The 24,107-nt window shown below is 40.3% G+C and overlaps 2 protein-coding genes across 5 annotated transcripts in view; one reads left to right on the forward strand and one right to left on the reverse strand.

Moving 5' to 3' along the window:
• Nucleotides 1-65: 65 nt before the first annotated feature.
• LOC121860786 (early growth response protein 4-like) lies at nucleotides 66-22,555 on the reverse strand. Of its 4 annotated transcripts, none has more exons than XM_042358159.1 (4): nucleotides 22,499-22,555; nucleotides 12,727-13,711; nucleotides 5,658-6,685; nucleotides 66-4,831 (listed from the first exon to the last, which is right to left on the reverse strand). In XM_042358159.1, exons 2-4 carry the CDS (start codon nucleotides 12,953-12,955, stop codon nucleotides 4,607-4,609), a joined length of 1,482 nt encoding a protein of 493 aa, XP_042214093.1. In that variant the 5' UTR covers nucleotides 12,956-13,711; nucleotides 22,499-22,555; the 3' UTR covers nucleotides 66-4,606. The 4 variants fall into 4 exon arrangements, with proteins under 4 accessions (XP_042214093.1, XP_042214095.1, XP_042214094.1 ...); XM_042358161.1 differs by lacking the exon at nucleotides 22,499-22,555 and adding an exon at nucleotides 15,894-16,175; XM_042358160.1 differs by lacking the exon at nucleotides 22,499-22,555 and adding an exon at nucleotides 14,287-14,375.
• Nucleotides 13,671-24,107, forward strand: part of LOC121860830 (heparan-alpha-glucosaminide N-acetyltransferase-like) — a 31,893-nt gene continuing 21,456 nt past the window's right edge. Inside the window, exon 1 of the mRNA XM_042358217.1 lies at nucleotides 13,671-13,733. Within this exon, the coding sequence (XP_042214151.1) occupies nucleotides 13,671-13,733 (63 nt within the window). The remainder of the gene's footprint in view (nucleotides 13,734-24,107) is intronic.

Consider the following 24,107-nt stretch of genomic DNA (forward strand, 5'->3'; position numbering starts at 1 on the left):
TTGATGCAGTGAGAACTACTTATAACATGAATACAATAAAGGTGAAATAGTATTACATGCCATACTCAAGGTTGCAGCATTTATTCTCACAAACTATGTACAGGTCTATCACATATTTGTTACCAGAAGTTTTTACATTTACTGATACAATTTACCTCTCGGGAATGTGTTTGTATGGAGACTTGGGTAAAAAATACAAGAAACAATTTTTAAAAACTTGACGGTCACAGAACTTACAACACAACATGCTTAACTAATTGTGATTTTTTTTTTTTTTTTGTCATTGGATATTTAATGGAGAATGTGATATAATATTCTTTTTAATTTCAGGGGAACGTAAAATAAGAAAATATATTCATTATGTATTATGCAGAAAACATTTTTTAATTGCACTTGGAAGATTTTCTTAAGAAAAAAACGATTTGGAAAAGGGATTTGAACAGAATACCAATAATATTTTGAGCACATGGAATGAAACACTGTTAGGCTAATGCTAGAGGGAAAACTAGTTCTAGTTTTAACCTATATGAGCGGTTCCTAATTCTCAAAGATTTTTAGGTAAAAATTTTATAGTCTACAAGGAAGGGAAAATATACAAAATAAAGAGGCAAATTTTGCCATCATACCAGCTGTAATGTTTGGGTCATAACTTAAAGTGAGTCGGTAATATGTCACATCTTTACTTAGGGGGAAAGTACCGGTAATTACCAAATGAATCTTTGAGAATCTTGGCCCAGACTCTACCAACTCTTAATACAAAAGCCAAAAATCCTCATAAGCAAACAGAAGTTTGGAATAAAGATTAACTGCAAACTTTACTTGAGCAAGTTGCCACACTGTCTCCGTGTAAGATTCACTCACACTTGAGCACTCGGCCCACACCTTAATTCAAACGCAGCATGATTTTAAGTTGTACTAAATATAATTAAGTACTTATTCTAAAGTTTTCATCTTATAAATGTTAGAATACATAAAAATAAACGCACTGCCACAGTCATGCAACGGTACCACCCTCGCATTGTGATCACCCGCTACATGTTTATACACACTTGTCATTAACAATTTACGTATTACACATCATTAACACATCATTGACAATTATTCGTCTGTTTACAGTGACACCATATTAGTTTAAACAAAGAAAAACTTTACATTAGGAGGATGAGTACCCAGCTCCCTGAGTTTTCAAAGTAAATCACATCAGATCTTTAACCAGCTCTGTCTGTTTGGTCCACAACAGAAACTTAACAACTAATACCTAAATCTTAAACAACAGTAAAGATCAACTTAAAAGAAAGAACTTAATTGTTCAATTAACTCTGAAGAGTTTGCTTACTTAATTAACATGTTTAGCATACAAACGAAACTGGTCCCAAGTTGTCATATACAGTACTGCAGTGTACATAAACAGCATGTATCCATTCGTAAAATGATTGCTTCTTGTTGGCTCATTAAGTAACCATTAAGGGACGAGACACAGCCAAAACATGACGAGTGGGAAAGAAAATAAAATTTGAGATAGACGCATATTGTTCCTGTCTGTTGTGAGTATTTGACAATTGGAGACCAGTTTACATCCAAAGCTCAAGAAGTAATTACTGCCCCGGGGCATCATGAATTAATAAAAACAGAAAAAAAAGTTTTCATGTGTTGAAGCAAAATCATTTATTCCAGCATTAATTCATATAAGATATGTTAATCAATCATTTTATATTTACTGAGATGCAATAGGGATTGGTTGACTTGTAAGAACACTATATATATATATATATATATATATATATATATATATATATATATATATATATATATATATATATATATATATATATATATATATATATATATATATATATATATATATATATATATATGTGTGTGTGTGTGTGTGTGTGTGTGTATAATGCCTGTAGTGTAAATTTTACTTCATTGCAAATAATAATTAAAACTTATAAAACCGGAAATGTTAAAAACCCGACAATCATAAAATACATACAGTATAATGAAAGTTATACATTGTGATGCTGTTATGTTTGTTCCTCGACACACATGATCGGTATTATAACTGGGTCGACTGGCCGACCTAGGCCAAGCAGCGAAGATGATCATGACAACACGTGTACAGCACGGACGATAATGTGATTTACACATGACAACAGTGGAAACATTGCAGCCATAGATCATACTGTTCAGTATTTAATGAGTATTGGGTCATTATGTAAGTGCTGACAACATGATAGATGAATGATAATTTATCACAAGATGCAGAAACAAACATGACCGAAGTGGCGGGATGTCTACCTCCCAGAACCATGACTTTGACACCGTGTAAGGGAGTGACGACAATTATCCTGTTAAAATAATGAAACTACACTTGCATGTCATACTGACATACACCTGGAAAGTGGCAAACTGGAAACCGATGCAATTGCAATTTATCGAAAGCTTTATTTATCTCTGACGAGGATGGCCACCATCCTCGTGGGTCTAGTGCAACAGTACCGGGAGAAAACTTGTTGCGTTCAGGAGTCGCACTGATTTCATCCGATTTATACGAGAATCGAATCAAAGGGTTGTAGAAGTGAATTATTATTATCATTACTGTCAGGGAGCTATATTTTGGGATGATATAGCGGAAAAGAAAAGAGTACGTACTGGGACTGACTAACGCAGCCAGAAACGGCTCAGTTACGGTTAAGTGCGAAAGTTAACGAGAGTTAAAATAGATACAGAATTTTCAAAATAAATACAGTACAAAAATTTACTCAGGATCGACTACTAAAACAAGAATGTAAGTTATCAAATACAAGAACATTTGCTAGGCACTGCAACAAGTTTTCCCAACAGGCAGTGTATTTGCGCGAATTTCATAGAAAGAAGCAATTATTTTTTTTTATTATTATACTGTAGTAGTAATATACGAGGGCAATTATCGCGGGTACTTCAACTTACATAGTGTTTCAATGCAGGTCTTGGCCACGACTTAGGATAATCTTTGGCCTCGGCTGCTAAAGTTTTGTTTTCAAAACTAAATATACCTTAATGCATTATAACACACATATATATATTGAACTTAACTTAAACATGAAGCATATTTACAAAGACAATTACTTTTTTATTTTACCAAAGTTGCTAATCTCAGTTGTATTGTTGGATATGTACAAAAATAGTAACAAGCCTACCATAGTCTTCCAACAACCACTGTCCGGGAATTTCTGGAAGTTTTAATTTGTATAGGAATGCAATGGACTTAAAAAATAAGTTATTCTTAAAGTTATGTATAGAAAACAAGGCCACTTTAAATTCCTGTTTGACCTAGCATCCATTACTATATCTCAAGGGTTTGTACGGTGAATGTTCCTCGGAATTGAAAATGTAAGACTGCACCTGGCTGACTTAAGGCTTACTCCAACCTTGTTTTCATCCCAACGTCATTGTTAGTACTTTCCTTAAAATATAAAACAACTACGTATACGTCTTTGGTGCTGGGGCGTGACTTCAGTAGTTCCCACATTGAAACCTGCCACACACCACTCAACATGCTATAAAGGCAATAAACAAAAATAAATAGATGTTTATATAGGCCGGTAAAGGAGTCAATATAGCCATTGACAGAGTGATAAGTGTCAAAGCCTTTTTTTATAATTTGCTGGGATTTGCGGTCATTCACCCGCCACCGGCTGGACGGTCTCAGCCTAGTATGAAATTATAAAGTATGCTGTAATATGTCCGGTTTATTGTAGATGCCAGCCGGGGTTTCCTTTGTTAATGTCAATAAATGACCTAAAAAATGTGACAACCACGTTTGCAAAATTTGTGTTACTGTATAGCCTACATTAATGTAACATTATGCCATTCTTGCATTTTCACTTTTGAGGAATATTCACCGTTCCAGCCTTTGAGGATTTATTTCACGTTTTCGTATATGAAAACTACAAAATTCCTGTTGTCACAGACATTGTTCATCACCATTTGATCTGAGTATAAACACATTTTGCGTATTTTCCTTCTATAATAACCATTCATAAAGTGTTTTTCCGTTTGTATTTCCTGTAAGCAGATTCCTTCTTAAATTGTATATCTTATTCTTATCTGTAGTTCCTAACAGCAGACACCATCATTTAAATGTCTCTCCTGTTCACTTATACACTTTACATTGTTCCGTGTACACAATACATTATTATGGCTCATTATTACTCTTTATTTGTTCCATTATGCATTTTCTTCACTATAATGTACAAGTGTAATTACAGACAAGTTTCATGAGTGGTTTTCACGATTTTATAAACATTAGTCGAATGCCATATATATTTTAAGCTGATTTAAACTTTCAGTTGTTTCACTTGCGAATGAGGCAGTTATGACGTCACAACTCAGAAGACAGAAGACAGTCTGCTTTCACTGGTTGACACCGGTGGGTCGCCATTCAGTTGTGAACCGAAAATACAGTAATATGAATATAAAAATAGCTGACAAATTACCAGAAACTGTACAAGCAACTTGCTAAGTATTACCAGAACAAACTTAAGCACCACGTGAGGTAAGGACGACCTGCACAGTAGTACTGTACGGTGTATGAGGAAGTGTCTGTCAGTGTATGTTAGGCTCACTGGCAAACTCGTATTGGCCTGGCACTGCGGAATTCTACTGTGTGGACTACGGGCGGCAAGGGCTGGTGGGCGGTGATATGGGTGTGGGTGGACGCGTGTGGTCGGCCCTGGGCGGCATGGTTGGGCGGCTGGCCGGGCGGAGGACCTCGGGGTCGGCGGCCGGGCAGAGCGTTGGAAAGTCCCGGAGTGTAGAGCGCCAGCACTCGATCTCGGCGGTGAACCTGTCAACCATAACACCCGTATTAGTGTGTTGATAAATGGGATACCACAAATTACTTAACGGTTATTTTTCGTTATCCACCCATCACCTTTTTTCACATGAAAAATATATTTTTTTTCGCTAGTTTTCTTGCTGTTTCAGATGATTCTGACATTTTCATTAGGGGCAAATCACTTTTTTTTTTCTAGTGTGGTTAGGTTGGTTGGTTGGTTCCTTTGGTATATGACCTTAATATTTTGTCCAAATTATTAAAAAAAAATCGCTAATTTGCCAAAAAAATTAAGGTCAGATTTGAGTAATACACCAAAAATAACTTATTCTCATACCAAAGGAACCAACCAACCTAAAAAAGAAAAGAAAGTGATTTGCCCCAAAGAAAAATGTCAGAATCATCTAAAACAGCAAGAAAACTAGCGAAAAAATATATTTTTCATGTGAAAAAAGGTGATGGGTAGATAACGAAAAACAACCAACTTAACTTTCGGTACCTTTACCTAACTTAGCCAATCTGTAAACTAATCTTAACTAACTAAACGAACCTAACCTAAACTAATGTACCCTAACCTAATGTAACCAAGCTTAATCTATCATAAAACGGTACCTGTCCTGCTAAATACTTAAGATAAATAATTAAGATTTTTTAAATAGAGTAGATGTACACGAGGGAGTGAAAGGGTGAATGGGTGAGGTGAGGGGTTGGCACCTGATGCTCAAACACTCAAGGTTGTGAAAACGATTATCGAAACCAGTTTGGTGCGTTCTCACATGTACTTGAGAATCCTACCGTATTTGTGTGTGTGTGTGTAATATATAGAGAGAGTGGTTACCTTGTGGTGTTTGGCCAGGTGATCAGAGCGGGAGAACCTCTTGTCACATACATGGCAGCGGTAAGGCTTGACGCCCGAGTGTGAGCGCCGGTGCCTTGCCAACTCATCTGAACGTGAGAACCTCCAAGAGCATCCTGGCCACGTACACACGAAGGGCTTTTCCCCCGTGTGGCGCCTCAGGTGGGCCTTCAGGTGTGAAGACTTGGCGTACACCTTGCCGCACCCCGCGTACGTGCACTGGAACACCCGTTCATCGTCTCGGGGTGGGTCTGGGCGGGGCGGGGGAGGCTCTCTCGGCTGTAGATGAATGGTCTGGGGCCCCAAACGGCCACCCAGCAGAGAGGTCATTGGGCGTGGGGGAGGACAATGCGAAATCGGCGGTCGATGAACGCCCTCGATCTTGTTGGTGTAGTCGTGGCCAGTAAGGTAGACGTTCACCACCCTGGGAGGCTCCTCTACTTCGTCTTCCAGCAGTTGAGAGAATAGCCCCCCGCCTCCCACCTCCTCCCCCCGTGGCGCCGCCCACGTCATGTCCGCCGGCAAGTCGATGCTGAAAGGTGGGCAGGTATCCATGGCTGAGAGGGACACATCCAGCGTGGGCAGGTCGGCCGAGGCCAGGGAGAGGTCCATGCTGCCAGGTGAGAGGACGTTCCCATGTCTCATCAGTTCTAGTGGTGGTGGGTTGCTGGGCGATCCTCCCATCCTCACCAGCGTCGTTGCCTTCGAGAAGTCATTTAAAGCCTGGAAGTCATCGCAAGAGGGAAAGTCAGAGACATGAGGGTGCACTGGGCCGTTCAGAGGGGCGTGGGAGGGCGCGGGCTCCATTAAGGAGGGGAGGCTGTCCAGCCCTGGTAGAAGAGAAACACCATCCAGCAGACCAAGGTTCTCATCCTTTGGGGAGACCAGAGGACCGATGAGGGGCGGCATTTGGAGGGGCGTGGACGGTGTGGGTGGCGTGGGCGGCTCAGGGAACAAGTAATCCAAACTGTCGAGGGCAGCGAGGTCGAGAGACTCCAGGTCGAGGCCGTCTGGAAGGACAGGAACACGTCAATAGCACGTCGCACACATTCACTGCGTTAAACGCCACTAGTAAACCAAAACATCCCTGACCAGCAAAATATAAAAAGTCCACAGACAGATGACGAAAGACTGAAATTGGTGTGATTAATCGCATCCCAACACTGGTATCAGCTGTGATATTCATAATATGATCTTATAGTAGAAAGATAAACCCATCTGATGTAAACATAAGTAACCTGAGACCGTGCCATAGCGTAAATTACTACATTCTCCCGTAATGTGACCCGACTTGTTGAAAATTAATGCTGTATATTAACGCGACGTAAAGTATTGTAACGATGTAGTCTAAAATTATCGTAAAGTAGCTCAATTTAACGTAACTAAACTAACGCTGGTGAAGTTCTATTGATGTACTAAAATCTTAAGAATGTGAACATTTATTGTATTCCCAACTCTATGAGATAACGTATACCACGGACATACAAATGATCACGAACGTCAGTACAGGTGTCAAGGATGAACGTCATAACCTTCATGTCGTCCTTGATAACGAGAAACAATTGTTAAATCACAATAGTTCTCAGATAAAGAGATTAACAATTCTATTCAGCTTCAATTGTGGGCGGTCGACTGTACAGTATACCCAAACCACAGTTACTGAGCGACGAGACAGTTATCTTTCTTTTCATAAACAACACACCACCTATGAAATTTTAAATATAGTGTAGTTTATACTTTTTCTGTATAAAACTTTTCCGGTATGCTGTCATTGAAAGCAAAAACAAAAATGGCATGTAATATTTATGAACTTAATTTTATTGTTATACCAAACAATAAGTGAAAAAAAAATCGATTGTGTTGGCGTGTGTATCAGTGTTGAGTAGGCTACTATCTAGCTACGTTAGAACTGAAGTTTACTGAATGCTGCCACACGCTTACATACTCTTTATACCTGAAGTAAATGTACATGTTTTAACTTTAAAATGTATATAACTTGTGATCATGGAAAGCGGCAAATTAAACAAAAAATATCCTCAAAGAATCTATGGCTTGAATACTTACTTGACCAACAAAACATATATGCCTTCTTCAGTTTTAAATTAGTGAAAATTTCATAAACACTAATATGTATATTTTCATTAATGATGGTAATTGTACTTTTTCATAATTTGGTTGATTACGAGAAAAAAAATGGCGAACTACACTCGTCGAATATATAACGTTGATTTAGGTTTGGGTGGTTCAACTATCGGGATTATTACCCACCTCACACTGTATATACAATACTGGTATTTATTTTAGTTTATACAGTACACAAATTTCTGCTAAATTCAGTCTTATTTTTGTTGCGTAATATTTGAGTGGTCCAGCGGCGAGGGAATATAAGCACCATTCACTAAGCTTCTACAGTTGACAACAAATTTTAAAGAGTATTGTTTCTGTGTCCTGCAGAGCTACACAGAGGGCAGGGAAATTTACACTGTGGTGCATTGAACAATTTAATGATTCAAATGGCCAGTAAGCAGTAGTGACATCACGCGACTCAGTTGCAAGTGGTGGTTGGATAACACAATTTCTCAAGAATAATGCTGAAAATTTGAAAGGAAATTAGTATACCATTTTCTCTTTATTCTAAAATTCATTACCCTTGTTAGTAATTGATCACCTTATACGTTATGAATGAGGTTACACTATAAGTTTACAGAGTAATTAAAGTTGGTGCTGTAAGGCCACATAATAAGGAAAGTTTAAACTACGCTAAAAGAATGGTTAGTGTGTATGAAGAAGTATTGCCGTAACCTTGCGACATCTGTCCGCCATGCCCAGGAAGTGTTGAAACACACACACATACACACAAACATGATCGCATTACTCAAGATATTGATTCACTTGTCCTTTGTGCAGGCATGGGACAATTAATTAACTTGTCTTAACTAGTTAACTTTTGAAATAACAGTTTAACTTAATCGAAATTTTGGCAAATTAATTGATTAACTTCGATTATCAATTAACTCCTCGGAAAAAATAACAAATAATATATAACACACCAGCCCTTGTGCCCATTGAGTATCCAATATATTTAGCATTATAAAGTGTAATGAGTATATGATGAAAAAGTTTGAGTTTAAACTTTCAGGGATAATTTGATATGCAGAATTCTTATCTTATCATGATATAATTGTATTAAGTAAGAAAGTCTAACTTGGTTTTGCATACCGAAATAATAAAATTATTTACGTGTGAAAAACTGTTGAGTAAAAAATAAAAAAAATCTAGAATTTTTAATTATTTTATCTTAAAGACTACCAAGGAAGTAGTGTGCCAGACTACCTCACTGTTCACGTATTCAGACTACAGTATTCATTGACTTTTCTGGAAAACATTTACCGGATATTAAGTTATTTAATCCACATGAAAATTCCCCTAAGCAAATTTGACACAGACTGGTTAGGTTAACTTAACTTAATCGAAAAAATCTTAATTAATTAATGTTAAAAAAATCAGGTTAACTTAACTCGAAAAAATGAAAATTAACAACTAGTTAAGTTTGAAACTTAATCGACCCATACCTGCCTTTATGCCTGCACTTCGTCCATGTCACTGGGGTACTTGGCCTCGCTATTTTTATTCCTGATTATTATTCTACGTCACCTCACAGCGTCTATGGTAGTACTTACAGTTGCCTTTCCCTTTGTCATGCTTGGTATTTCCCGCGTCGGAACACTACGAGAACTGTAATTATTGCATCCGCTAACTCTTTGTGCCATGGCCTTAATACCACCCTGAGCTACTCCCATGCTTCTGGTTACCGTGTCTTAATACTGTATACTTCTCACACCTATTGCACATTTTCCTGATTTATAACTACATTATATCACTTGTCATCGTCGACGTTTTTAATTTATTTGTGTTGACCAGCATCGTGCTGGCGTTCATGTTTCAACAATTTACAGTCAGATTTAATTTGTCAATCATTTTCATACGATTGGGGGTCACTTTATTGAAACTTAAGCTTTGTTTTAAATCACGTGGGCAGTAAGAGGAATGAAATATACCATATAAATTCTTACACAGATTCAAGCGTGAGGTTGGCCCAGTACCTCGCGCTGTACTGACATTCACACACAGGAAACAGAGACAGGAAACACATGATAACAGCACCACTACACTAACGAACGACTCTTCTTGACTCGGTCAAAATAAACCGAGGAAACGGTCAAGATGAATAAAAAACTGGTATGAAGCAATATGAGGCAATTGGTGTTAATAATATGGTATGAGTTAATTATAGATGTGAAATCGTTATATAAGTTCACTTTACTTCAGCATGTATAATAGTGTAGGTATACAAACATACAGTCGGTTCAACCCAGGTTAGACCAAGGGAGCCGTTAAAAGCAATAGCGCTAGGGTTGGTGAACCTCATGTCATGTTTTTTATCATTTTTTATTGTCCTTAATATAATGAAACAAATAGATAAAATCAAATTAAACGGAATCCTTTATATAATTTCCCAACTTATTTTTTGAACTGTTAATGTAGTAAGTAATAAACGATCATGTCCATTAACAACAGGACAATACAAGATGTATGACGCATTACAGAGGGAACTAATAGCACCCTGGGTTATGACACTGTGGCGTGTGTTGGTTCGCTAAGAGTGTCACTTTCAGGGTTGGGTTACGTGCGGCGCCAAATGGCCAACGTCAGGTGTACCGTGACAAACAGTGACACCAGGCGCCGATTACCACGCCTAAACCTACTTGTTCTAGCTGCTTGTTAGAGGAGCACCACCTAACCTCACCCAGCCCAGCCTAGCCTAGTATAGCCCAAACAATATCACTTATTTTTTCTGGGGGTATACCTGTATTGTTTTTGTTCAATGTTTATACGTCAGTGGCCAGGGTTCTTGAAGCATTGTTCATTATAAGTCTTAATATCGACACTGGTCAACAAATTCTAATGCTTATGAAACATTTCTGAGGCCTTGATACTGTACGCGGGAGTGAGTGATGCTGAGGACGCCTGTACAGTATGGTGGTGTATGACGCAGTGTTGCCACGTACCCCCTTCAACTACTAAGGCTCATACGGTGAATATTCTTTATAACTGATGATGTAAAATAATGCACTTAACTTGTTGATTTTAAAATGAAACACAAAAAAAAAATATTACCCAAACACCCAGACTTAATAGATCCATTCACGTAACATGTTTTTTTCTGCAACCGAATTTATGATTTCAACACATAATTTCACGATTACAAATTGTACCATCGGACAGTACACCTTCCAACGTCCCCAATTCACTAATATAATTTAAAACTGATACCAGGAAGACAGTTTATAAAGATCATATTGTGTACATTTCGACAGATGGGTACAGTACTATAATGAAAAGTATCCCAGGCCACGCTGTTTGGGATACTTTAAAAATTGTCAGCTAATGTATGAGTGGGTAGAAAAATGTCAGTGACCGACCGAGATGTGACGCAGCTGTAGTAGTAGCCTAACCAACTGCGCCCCAGATCGCTTACTTGAGTCCTTGTCATAATTTTCTGGCTGTGTCAAGTGAGTTCAGTGTATCTCTTCTTTGGTCGAGTTGATATATTTTTTTATTTATTTTACATTAATACTATATTGAATGTAGTTTAAAGCAGACCATGACCAATTCTTGCTCATCTTTGAATGATTAAAAGTATTGTTTATGTATTTGTACTGTACGTGTGACCCCCACTACTAGAGCATCATTGCCGCCAACTAGCACACCCATCATTAGTTAAATCACTATATAACCACCCAAGAATAATGACATTTTATCGTTAAGGGCGATATAATTACAAGCGTCATTGAAGTTGTAATTGATAACTGTCTTTTATGTTTGAGTTTGGTTGTTAGATTCGTTAAGGCAGTGCAATAGTCCTGATAGTGTGATTAGAGGCGACTAGGCTAGCTACCACGGGTGGGGTCGGGGTTGGGTGGTGGGGGAAGGGAGGGTGAGGGAGAACATCCGGTTGGTTTTGAGGACTGTGGTGGCCCTGACTGGAAATATCTGTTGATGGGTCACTAATATGAATATCACCAAAGGCATGACATTGCTTCTTTTGTCTGTCTGTTCATCTGCTTCCTCCTCTAAAAGCATTATTACTGTTTTCGCATTCATAGGTACGGCTTGAATCTCTTCCAGTATGATATTAGTTCTTTGAGAGAAGTCATTAGATACATTGTAAAATTAACTTAATAATAACAAGGATCCCGCGTGAATTTTTTAACCCCTAAGTGGAAAAGTTTGGCAATATGTATCTGCTTTAAGTCTATCGATTATAATCATTACATCGTGTTAATTATTAATATGGTTTTAGCTCTTGGGAAGGTCAATGTTCCCGCTAAGTTTTGAAGAAGATCGGTCCACACCTTTGAAAAGAATTAATTACCACAGACAGGGAAACTTGGCGACGGGAAATGATGGTACGCTATATCAAAGGTCTTTAAGTTAAGGTTAGGTTAGGTTTAAGCTCTTATATTAGGTTTGATTAGGTTAGGTTAGGTTTAAGCTCTTATATTAGGTTTGGTTAGGTTAGGTTTAAGCTCTTATATTAGGTTAGGTTAGTATTTTAGGTTTGTATCTCCTATACCAACATTGACTAATATGTGGTAGTCTTCGCCAACATGTCAGTACCACTCATCCTCGTAGATAACAAGGGCATGTGTTCTCCTGTCTCTCTATCTCTCTCTTCTCTCTTTTGTTCTCACTCTGTTTATCTCTCTTGTTCTCACTCCCTCTGTCTCTTTCTACCCGTCTAGGTTTTTATTTTTGGCTCTCTTTCGTGTTTTCTTTGTTTATATCTGTCTATCTTTCGCGTTCTTTCTGTTTATCAAGCTCTCTCCACTAATTTTCTTTCTTATCTGTGCCCTTGTCTCTAATTCTCTCTGTCTCTGTCAAATTATCTACCTTTCTCTTAATCTGTTTATTTCTCTCTCACACACACACACACACACACACACACACACACACACACACACACACACACACACACACACACACTCACCAGAGGTAGGCAGGTCACAGGTGGGGGAGGAGGCATGGTGAATCAGATCGTGGGGTGAACCAGGTGAGTACTGTGGGCGTGATGGAGGCGGAGGCGTGGGCGGCAGGTCACCTAGGTGGAGGGGGGAGAGGGGGTCATACCCAGAGTCCGTCTCACTGCCACCGTCACCACCACCCACCGTCTGTCTCACCCACGACTCTTCCAGTTGGGGCAACAGAGCATCCATCATGGGGTCCTTTGGAGGTCCTTGATGTCGTGGAGATCATAGGAGGTCCCAGACGTTCGTGGGACTCTTAGAAGATTGTGGAGATCCTACAAAAGCCAGCCGTTGGGGCCGGAGGGGGGAGGGATCCTTGGAGAAAGACGAGGATCCCAAGAGGTATAGTATAGAGGAAATCAGAATCCTAAGAGGTTGTTGTCACACTCGGAGTCACTTGGTTCATGTTGTCGTCTGGTCGGTGTTGTGGCGTGAACTACGAGGCTGGATAGTGACAAGCTCTAGGACGGTAACGCTGATGTAATATATTGGATGGGTTAGGTCCAGCTGAGGGAGAAGCTTCACGTGTGCTTCGTCGAGCTCGGTGGAGGGTACAGAAAGCCGGCGCTCCTGCCGGGTGCTCGGTGGGTCTCTTCTGAGGGTATTCGTATAGGGTCGAGGAATTACGGGGGTCACTCACTGAGGTCCAGGGACACCCCTATAATGGTAAACACTAGGATCCCTTACATGATTCACACGATGCAGTTGTCCCCTCTTTGTTGAATAGGAAATGCAGAGTTAATCCTACAACAAGCTGGAGCACAACACAGCCTCGAATGCGGTGCTTCACGGTGCAACAGACCTTATACACAGTACATAATGATGCAAGAAGATCTCAGAAATGATTCATAGTCGTCCAGGGAAGAGGGCCAGGGCCACTCATAGACGACGGAGTGAGTGATTCATGATGGTGCTGGGGACCTCACGTGCCTTGTCCAACGTCACACTCTGCAAGAAGACAAATTATGGTGTAAGTGTACTGTGAGAGAGAGAGAGAGAGATCAATAACAATAAATTTTCACAGTATATGATCATCAATTGCAGGGCATGACAAATATCATGATAGACAGTTATCAACTTTTTCGGATAACTTGAAGATTAACCGCCTCAGTTTATTTCAACTTAATATTAACCAAATTAATGCTAATCTAACCTAACCTAGCCTAACTCCTGCCCCCCGCCGGTACATAAACTGGCCGTCTTAAATAACAGATGGAGACTCTACAGTAGGACCTAATACCCAGAGGTTCTGACGGAGCTGAACCCGAAAGACAGCCCCGAGTAGTTACGTCAGGACTCTGTTACTTACATAAGGACTGTTACGTACATGAAAACTTACTTACATAATTCCACTAGTATACAAGACGAACTTAAAGTGTCGTTTAATAATTCATATGTATATTACTAATTAGTATACATAAACACCGGTATGAGTTATACGTAGTTATCTCTTGTCGTATATATGTATGGCACTGAATTACACATATGGACATGGTTAGGTTAGGTTTGTTTATCATACGTACAATATTACACTTGGTGAGTGGTTAGACGTGGCCAGACAATATAGAGGGATGGACCAGGAAGCCAAATCCAGTTTGCACCAGGACCAGAGGGCTACTGAACCACGTCACACTCATTCACAGGATAGCCTAGTGAATGAAACACATCTCTGGAACCCTCCCCACTGGCCACACCTTCACGTCACACTCCTCACGTTCATATTTACCTAACTAAACTTCACTCTTATTATTAACATTGTGAGTTTATTTAATGCCGGTAGATTAAAAAAGAGAAATGTGAAATTATGGGGATATTTCGATATTTTTTTTTGGTATTCTAAAGCGATTGATTGACACGTTGAGACAGTTCAGTACACATTGTTTATCTGGTGACCCAAGCCTGGTGATGCGCGCGCAGCTCCCCTCACTCTGGTGTGGTAGCTTACTCTCCACTCTCAGGACCCCCCCCCCCTCCCCCCACACGTTAAAAATTTTCCCATACCATTGAAGTCACCTTATAACAGATGAGAGTATTCACATGTAACGAACCATCCTCTATATAACGAACGTTCATTTCTATAAACAGTAGTTCGTTAGATGAAAGTTTTACATCTAACGGACCACCCTCGATATAACAGACTTTCCCCTCCATATTGTCCGTTAAATAGAGGTTTCACTGTATATAGAGACGTATGAATCCATGTTGCTGTTTCACTTCAATTACGACACAAAGATGGATTCTCCCCCAACAAGTTTGAACACAATATAATCCTTTTACTCGTTATATAAGAAGGTCTATAAGTAACTGTACCTTAGCCACGGCACCTCAGTTACTCAGACTTATTGTTTACCTTATGAGATAAAAAAACAAGTGAGCATCTACGTCGGATCACCATGGCAACGAGATAAATAAGGCGGCCACAATGGCGTTAAAATATCCCTCTGACTCTAACTGTAAACACACACACACACACACACACACACACACATACACAGGAGTAAACGACGTAGATATTAGAGGGAGAGAGAGAGAGAGAGAGAGAGAGAGAGAGAGAGCCAGCATCGATAACGGATAGTTCCTTTCGGTACAGATACACCGCTGTCCCTACACACTCACCCACACTCATCATCACCCACTCTCAGCCACATCCGTCACCCCTCTCATCCACATTCGTCACCCCTCTCATCCACATCCGTCACCCCTCTCACCCACATCCGTCACCCCTCTCATCCACATCCGTCACCCTCTCATCCACATCCGTCATCCCTCTCACCCACATCCGCATCCCTCTCATCCACATCCGTCACCCACTCTCAGCCACATCCGTCATCCTCTCATCCACATCCGTCATCCTCTCACCCACATCCAGCATCCCTCCATCATCCGTCATCCCTCTCACCCACATCCGTCACCCCTCTCAGCCACATCCGTCACCCCTCTCAGCCACATCCGTCACCCCTCTCAGCCACATCCGTCACCCCTCTCATCCACATCCGTCACCCCTCTCATCCACATCCGTCACTCCTCTCATCCACTTAACTACTATCCAACACTTTGAACGACTGACACTTTCTCAGTTCTCTTAATACTTTTTAAGGCACTTTCCCATACTTCACTCCCAGGTACTTACTTCACTTTCTGCCCACACTTTCTGACTCGCTTTCTTAAGGCACTTCCCAACAGTCCATCATACCAACGGTCGAACTCACTTTCCAAGGCACTTTCTGAAGTAACTTCCTCTGGCCGGGGGAGCAGGAGTCACTTTCCCCTGGGTTCTTTCCCTGTGGGTGTAGGAGAAGCCGAAGGATAGGAGGTCACTTTCCCTGGCTACTTTCTCGAGGGTGTAAGAAAGTCCAAGGAATAAGAGATCACTTTCCCTGGCTACTTCCTCGAGGCCAGTGTAGTGTTGGGTCAGCTGGGCCACACTGACCCTGGGGGGCAACACTTGGTGCCTAAATACTACACGAGTGCCACAACCCCCACTCCCCCTTCCCTCCACCACAGTGCCAGGTCACCTCCCTCCCTCCCTCCCCCCGGTCATCATCTGAGTCTCTCTCTAACCTAGATACTGTTATTAAAACTCCACTACCAAAGACAAATTTTAATAATAATGACAACAATAATAATACCAATAACAATAATAATAACAACAATAATAATAACAATAATAATAATACTAATAACAATAATAACAATAATAATAATACTAATAACAATAATAATAATAATAATACTAATAATAATAATAACAACAATAATAATACTAATAACAATAATAATAACAACAATAATAATACTAATAACAATAATAATAACAACAATAATAATACTAATAACAATAATAATAACAATAATAATAATACTAACAATAATAATGACAATAATAACTCGTATATTTCTGCCAACACAAGGATCATATTTTATACCATACAAAACACTACAAAACTTACAGTAATAAATTTAAACATATAAATACAGTACTTTAGACAATTACTAAAGCGAGCAGAAGGTGACGTCATAATCCATTAGGCCCACGTGGTATAGTGACGTAATTGTGTTTACAACCAATTGATGTAGGTTATTGTTGTGATGTTATATAAAGTGTTGTAGTATAGTGTAGTGTAGTGTGTATATGAGTGTAGTGTAGTGTAGTGTAGTATAGTGTAGTGTAGTGTAGTGTAGTGTGTGTATGTTATATAGTAAGTGTGGTGTAGTAGTAGTGTGTGAGTGTAGTGTGTATATGAGTGTAGTGTAGTGTAGTGTATAGTGTAGTGTAGTGTAGTGTAGTGTAGTGTAGTGTGTCCATCATGGCCATTGGTGTCCATCCCTCTGCTTGGCCACCTCTAGTTGGGCCGGCCGGTATAGGTAAACGAGGTGGGTACTTCCCGAGGGTTTTATTTTGTCATAGTTACCGTTGATTGGCTGGCTTAACTCTCCACGTTCGTTGATTGGCTGGCTTAACTCTCCACGTTCGTTGATTGGCTGGCTTAACTCTGTACGTTCGTTGATTGGCTGACGTAATTCTCTCCACGTTCGTTGGTTGGCTGACTTAACTCTCCACGTTCGTTGGTCGGCTGGCGTAACTCTCCCCTCCTCCCCCTCTACCGCCCTCTCCCTCTCTCCCTCCCCCCTCCCCCCTCCCCCTCCTCCTTGTGTCTCTCTATGCTCGCCATGTGTCACAATGTGTTTATTATCTTCACTAACTATATAAACTCATTTACATAAGCGGTATAAAACACAGAGCCGCGGGAAACTTGTGCCCCGGGGTGTAACACAGGGGGGGGGGTGTCTGTTTTCCTTAATACCCATGAGGGGGGGGGAGATGGGGGTGGTTGGAGAGGAAGGGGGGAAGGTAGAAGAGGTGGGGGTGTTCTAGGTGTATGGAGGGAGGTAGAGGGTTGGAGGTAGGAGGAGAGGTCGTTAGAGGAGGTAGAGATGGAGGAGGAAGGGGTAGAGGAGGTAGAGGTAGAGGAGGAAGGGGTAGAGGAGGAAGGGGTAGAGGAGGTAGAGGTAGAGGAGGTAGAGATGGAGGAGGAAGTCATTCTTAATCAACACCACCATCATTATCCTCTGGCCAGGTAAATCATAATTATCCACCTGGTTGGCTCTAGGTAACACGCTGTACCATCTGATACATTACATGCCACTAATATTACTTATACACCTGTCCTTGTTAACTAGATAGGTTCATTTAGCGGCTGTTTGGAGAGAGTATAGGGGAATCTTTTATATATAATGGATCCTCGATATAACGGACTTTCATTTCTATATAGTTAATTAGATGGAGGTTTCACTTTGTTACCTGACGTGACACACACAGGCGCCACCACAGAGTAAAATATATATTAATCTATGCAACTTATCAGTGTTGACAATAGAATGTTTAATCACTTGTATTCACATCTGTCAACATTTAGGAATGCGTGTACGAGTGCCATGATAAAGGTTGTCATAGACGCAACCGTGGTAACATTATGAGATGTTACTAAATGTTACATAATACTTCCTTGAGATAAATGTATAGTATATATCAGGTGCCTAAAAGAGAGCTCAGGTACTCAACTGGCTCAGCCATGTTAATATTGTTATTATTATCCACTCTGTATCTGTGTTTTTCTCGCTAAATTAACTGTTTTCAATTCAATTCATGAAACTATAGATTGGTAGTAAAACGCGGGTCAGTCTCTCTCTCTCTCTCTCTCTCTCTCTCTCTCTCTGTTTAAGTGAAGTATAGTTAAGTACATCACCAGGTCATTACTTACGGGAATTATTCACAGTAAGGGCCTGTGAGACTTGGGACTGGGCGGGCGGGCGGGCGGGCGGGCGGGAACGAAGCCTCCTGGGACTACAAGAGAGAGATATACCCCAGGAAGACCCCCCATCACCGCCTCCCTCAGAGTAAGGTGATCCCCAGCAGGTATTTAGCACTCATTAGTGATATAATGAACCATAATTAACACTTGCGGCTCCAGGATAAATTCTTTGCTAATGAAACCTTGGTTGGTGGTGCTGGAGGGTGGGGGGGGGGGGTCGAGGAGCACCACCACTGTCTCTAACCGACCGACCGACCGACCAACAGACCGACCAACAGACCTCACCTTCACTTACAAACAGGGCGCCGCCATTGTCAAGGCTCTTAATGTGGGTTTTATTTCTGTATGATTTAATTATTTTATTTATTTATTTATTTATTTATTTATTTATTTATTTATTATTTAGCTTTTTTTATAGAAAGGAATATATTGTTTTGTTAAATAGAGTCAGAGCCTCAGGTGTGTATTGAGTCAGGTGTGTTGATCCTCAGGTTTATAGAGCCTCAGGTGTGTATTGAGTCAGGTGTGTTGATCCTCAGGTTTATAGAGCCTCAGGTGTGTATTGAGTCAGGTGTGTTGATCCTCAGGTTTATAGAGCCTCAGGTGTGTATTGAGTCAGGTGTGTTGATCCTCAGGTTTATAGAGCCTCAGGTGTGTATTGAGGCTCCTACACATTCTCAAATAATTTAATCTTAATATAATTTTAGTTTCTCTCACTATCTGTTTGTAAGTTGAAAATATCATCAATTTAATATAACATGAATGGTTATGATAGCGAGTTTGGCTTCAGCTACACCACACCACACGCCGTCCACCACCACAGAGACTAGGATGGGTTGGCTATCGAGTGTCTGGTCTATGGTCGTGACATTATCCTACTGGAGATCCTATTGGCAGCATGTTGGCTCACCTGGCACACAAGGCGAGGTGGGTCCTATAGGCGTGAGTATATTTTCATCAATAAGTATTCCCGCCATGTTGTGTTGATGTTTTTGTAATTGCAGTGTCGTTGATGTTATAAGTCACACACACACACACACACACACACACACACACACACACACACACACACACCTGTAACCGTATTAAACTAGGGTTGGTGAAGCCTTTGAAATGCCCGGAAGCTGTAGGGGTAGATGGAAGCCTATCTCATGGTTTCTATTTCTGGACTACAGAGTAAAATTGTGAGTCAGTTTATGTAGTGTCCTCTGGTCTCCTCACTGCTGGCCTCCCCGTGTTTCAACCCACGTGTAGTAGTGAAGGTGTATTGTTACGTCACCTCTCAATACTGGCTCTACTCTTTCACTCTGGTCAGGGATTTTGTTTTAGTTAGGACCAGAGAGAGAGAGAGAGAGAGAGAGAGAGGTAAGGTAACAGTGTGTGTGAGAGGCGCGTGTGGAGGCATAACATAAGTCTTTGTGGAGGTCACACACCAGTAACGTGATACTCCCTGTCACCAATACTATACCCAGTACCCACCCCGTGTCCCTCATACCCTCTCCCCCTCCTTAAACTCTCCCCCATACAACACACGAGGGTATATCAAGCTAGTTTAAGTGTATTTTTCTCAATTTTGTTAGGTTAACTTTACAATTAAATCTCTCTCTCTCTCTCTCTCTCTCTCTCATATAAATATATCACCCTAGCTTTATGACTGAAATAAATACTAATATAATAGTAATAGTTTAAAGCGACTGCATAAGTTTATAAACAAGAAAGTAATAATATACAAATTGACGGCAACCTTCCGCCGATGATAGAAAACGTATTGACGAGTTCACCACAAACTGACCTAGATTGTTTTATGCCGTCACTGATCATTTACCCGTAGTAGGACAGGCACTGAGAGACAGATAGCGTGAGAGATAGACAGAGAGAGAGAGAGAGAGAGAGAGAGAGAGAGAGAGAGAGAGAGATTGATGAAGTATATGACACAGTTTGTTAGAGTAGAGTGAAATAGATGGGGTGTGAGATACAGAGAAAGAGATAGAGACAAACAAATAGAGAGACGGAAAAAGAGATTAATCCACTTCTAATTATCCACAGTTCGCTACACATAAACCTGGGGGCTGTGTGTACATGACCTGTGTACGTGAAGACACAGGTCATGTACACGGTATCCTCTCTAGCTATGTGTCGTGGGTGGGAAAGGGGGGAGAAGGGTGAGAGAGGAGGGGTAGGAGGAGGGGGTAGATGTGTAATTACATCTCGGGACTCAGAACCAGGCACGTGTGTGTGTGTGTGTGTGTGTGTGTGTGTGTGTGTGTGTGTGTGTGTGTGTGTGTGTGTGTGTCCACCTATATAGATTTTTACCCATGACAGGACTTGGTCATGCGTCTCACACACACACACACACTCACACACACACACGCGCGCACGCACTTACGCGTTAAAAACCACCTCGCTTATCACGATAATAAAAAAACTCGCGAAAACAATTAAAAAATATATATATGACTGGTCCATTTGTCATGAGAGTAAACCTTTGCGTAAACATTGATATCAACATTTTTAAAAACACCTTCATAGCAACACAGGGTCAGTGCTGGCCTTGAGAGAAACATTTTTATCTACCAGTCAACAATGGAGATAAAAAATGGTTGTCAGAAACTCAATAACATTAAAAAAAGAAACATTTTAAAACACCTTTAGTCTTATCAAAGTAACGCATACAGACGTAAACATTAAGACACAAACACAACTCAGAAAAAGGATATAATAAACATTCTTATACAACATTACACTCACTAAAATAAAAGTTACGACAATTACGAAAAAAGTAAATAAAAGTTTCTATGATAGTATTGTGGTTTTAAAATGATGTTTACGTAACCGACCGCCCAAGAGCGATCACTGGCGAAGACGATAAAGTATGAACGAAAATACAAAGCAAAAATACACTTATACAGAAACAATAGCCTTATTAAAATATTAACAAAAAAGACAAAACCTATTTTTAGTAACATCATCTGTGTTGGCCAAAGTTAACGACTCCAAAAATGCAAAAACAAAAAAACTTTTATTTTTATTTTTTGAAGCGCCATCTTCGTTGCAAACAAAGGAACCAAGACATGGACTCTTATGCTAATTTTCTCTGTCTGGCGGTGAAGGACTACAAACATCTAGTTATGGTTGAGTCTTGGTTAAATCTCAACATCATTTGGGTTGAGTCTTGGTTAAATCTCAACATCATTTTGGGTTATTTTTTATTTTTATTTATTTTTTTATTTTTTTTTATTTATTGGGCACTCCCCTACAACCTTGTGTAAGGTGAAGCGCAGAAGCGTTTATAGCGCCCAACAGGGAAGCATGCCAAGTTCATGCTTGCCTTATGTCTCATGAGTTAAGGGCGTAGAAGCCTGAAGAGTCAATGGTTTTATGTCTAAGCAAGTTATTGGAAGCTCCAACAACTTGTCCCTGAATACGAATTCGCAGCTTTCTTTTTACAGCAGGTATCTACTGTGCTGCTAGGGGAACAGGGACCAAGGGGACTAGGAAATTTGGGTTATCGTACTTTTGTCTTGTCTGAAGTTTTTATAGTTACGTTCTCACATGATACTTTTACTGGACAAATTTAACGTAGGCGGACCTTTTGAGGATCTATACTTATGAAGACACTTAACTGATGCATTTAAACACATTGACGCATCTTTACTTATATGGTAGAAGTTTAAACGTAAGGATCTTTGAGAAATGATCTTTATGTTCACAGCTTAATTAACAGATGCAGTTTAAACACGTTCTCACATTCTCCACTTACGGTAGCAGTTTGGTGTAAAAAAATTATAAATAAAAATCCGCGTGGGTGAGGCTGTCGGAGTGGTGTAGTTATAAAAGGCAGTCTTATATACATGTCCAATTACGAGAGATTGTTACGTTAGTTACCATGAGGCTGAAACAAGACATACGGACGATCACATACCTCACAGCTCCTGGCGAGTGTTGGTGCAGGTCTGGCCGTGCGCACTGGACACTAATGAGCTTCTGACAATTAGAAACACCACTTTATACATTACATTATCTGCATCTCAAGTGCCGTGGCCCTGCACCGACCTACTCCCGACCTTATTACCTTCCTGGATAAGTGCGATAAACCGAGATAACGTCAATACTGTTATAATTTTTTTCCCCCGCGTAGGTACGGTGTCGGTATTTTGGTAGATGGGCTGGAGTCACGAGAGATAGACTATCACCGCTTTGTTGGTTTTTAAACGTTGTAGGAGATGGGGTTAGGCTTTAACTGATTGAAATGGCTGGGGGGGGTTGTTGTTTTGTGATTGTGGTGATTGATGGTGTTATTTTGATTGGTGATTATCGTTTATTTTGGTGGAGAAGATCGAGTTACAATGGACTGTATAGATAGAGTATCATGGTGGCTTTGTTGACGTGTAAGTGTACAGTATGTGAATGATCCTTAAATGTTGTTGTCTCAAGTACTGCTTCTCCTCACGACTATTATAGTAGGCTGGCTGGAGCACACACTAATATACTGTACAGTCTCAGTGTATGTTGTTGTGTTGTATGTTAAATGAGCCAATTAGATACATTCTCACGTCACCAACTAGCCAAGGGGGGGAAAAATAGCTTACGAACCTCTGAGAATCTATCATTTGTTTCTTAACTTAAGGGAACCAGATAAGGGAGAAATTTTACGTATAAAAACCTTTGGGAATCCATTCTTGTGTTTTGGGTTCTGTGAGGCACCCATAGGCGTGTGTGTGTGTGTGTGTGTGTGTGTGTGTGTGTGTGTGTGTGTGTGTGTGTGTGTGTGTGTGTGTGTGTGTGTGTTGTGTGTGTGTGTGTGTTTGCTGAGAGTGGGTGAGGTGTGTGACTTCAGCAGCACGTAGGAAACTTTACTATAGAGGACAAGACATATACCGATTCAGTTGTCCTTTGTGGCACAGTTGAATATTATTGTGGTGGACTTATCGTTGAGTATGAGTCACACACACACACACACACACACACACACACACACACACACACACACACCTCTTAGTGAACATTATAAATCATAGATAGTTATATAGTGAACATTGTAATTGCATCACTAATTGGTCTTCCTGTAAGATTTCCTTATAATACGGCCTGTTTTTGTGTCGTTATGTGAGGACTGATCGTTGATTGCGCCACTTTTGACGTTTCCTCAGTCGGTTTTTGTGCCATTAATGCCGGCCCTCTGTTTCCTGTCCGTTAACTATATGCCCTAATCCATTTTAGAATTTCCCCTCCCAATGGTTGGTGTATGCCTCCGCTTTCCTTATTAATCCTTCGTGAGGGATCCTATTAAAAGCTTGAAAAGAAGGATGATAATTTTGACAGACACGAACGCCATGACGAGTCTTTAATCAACTTGTGTTTTATTGGGTGTTACTTCGCCAAAAGACTACAGTATACCTTCCAGATCATATTTAGAGAGAAAAATAATATAACTAAAAATCATATCCCTCTCCCCCCTTCCCCCTTTGTTATCGGTCAGCTGGTGGCCTGGTACTGTATTGGTTCAGTCTCTACAAAGGCCTTTTGTTGGA

Source organism: Homarus americanus, unplaced genomic scaffold (assembly GCF_018991925.1).
Source record: "Homarus americanus isolate GMGI-L3 unplaced genomic scaffold, GMGI_Hamer_2.0 scaffold23617, whole genome shotgun sequence".
Classification (NCBI taxonomy): domain Eukaryota; kingdom Metazoa; phylum Arthropoda; class Malacostraca; order Decapoda; family Nephropidae; genus Homarus; species Homarus americanus.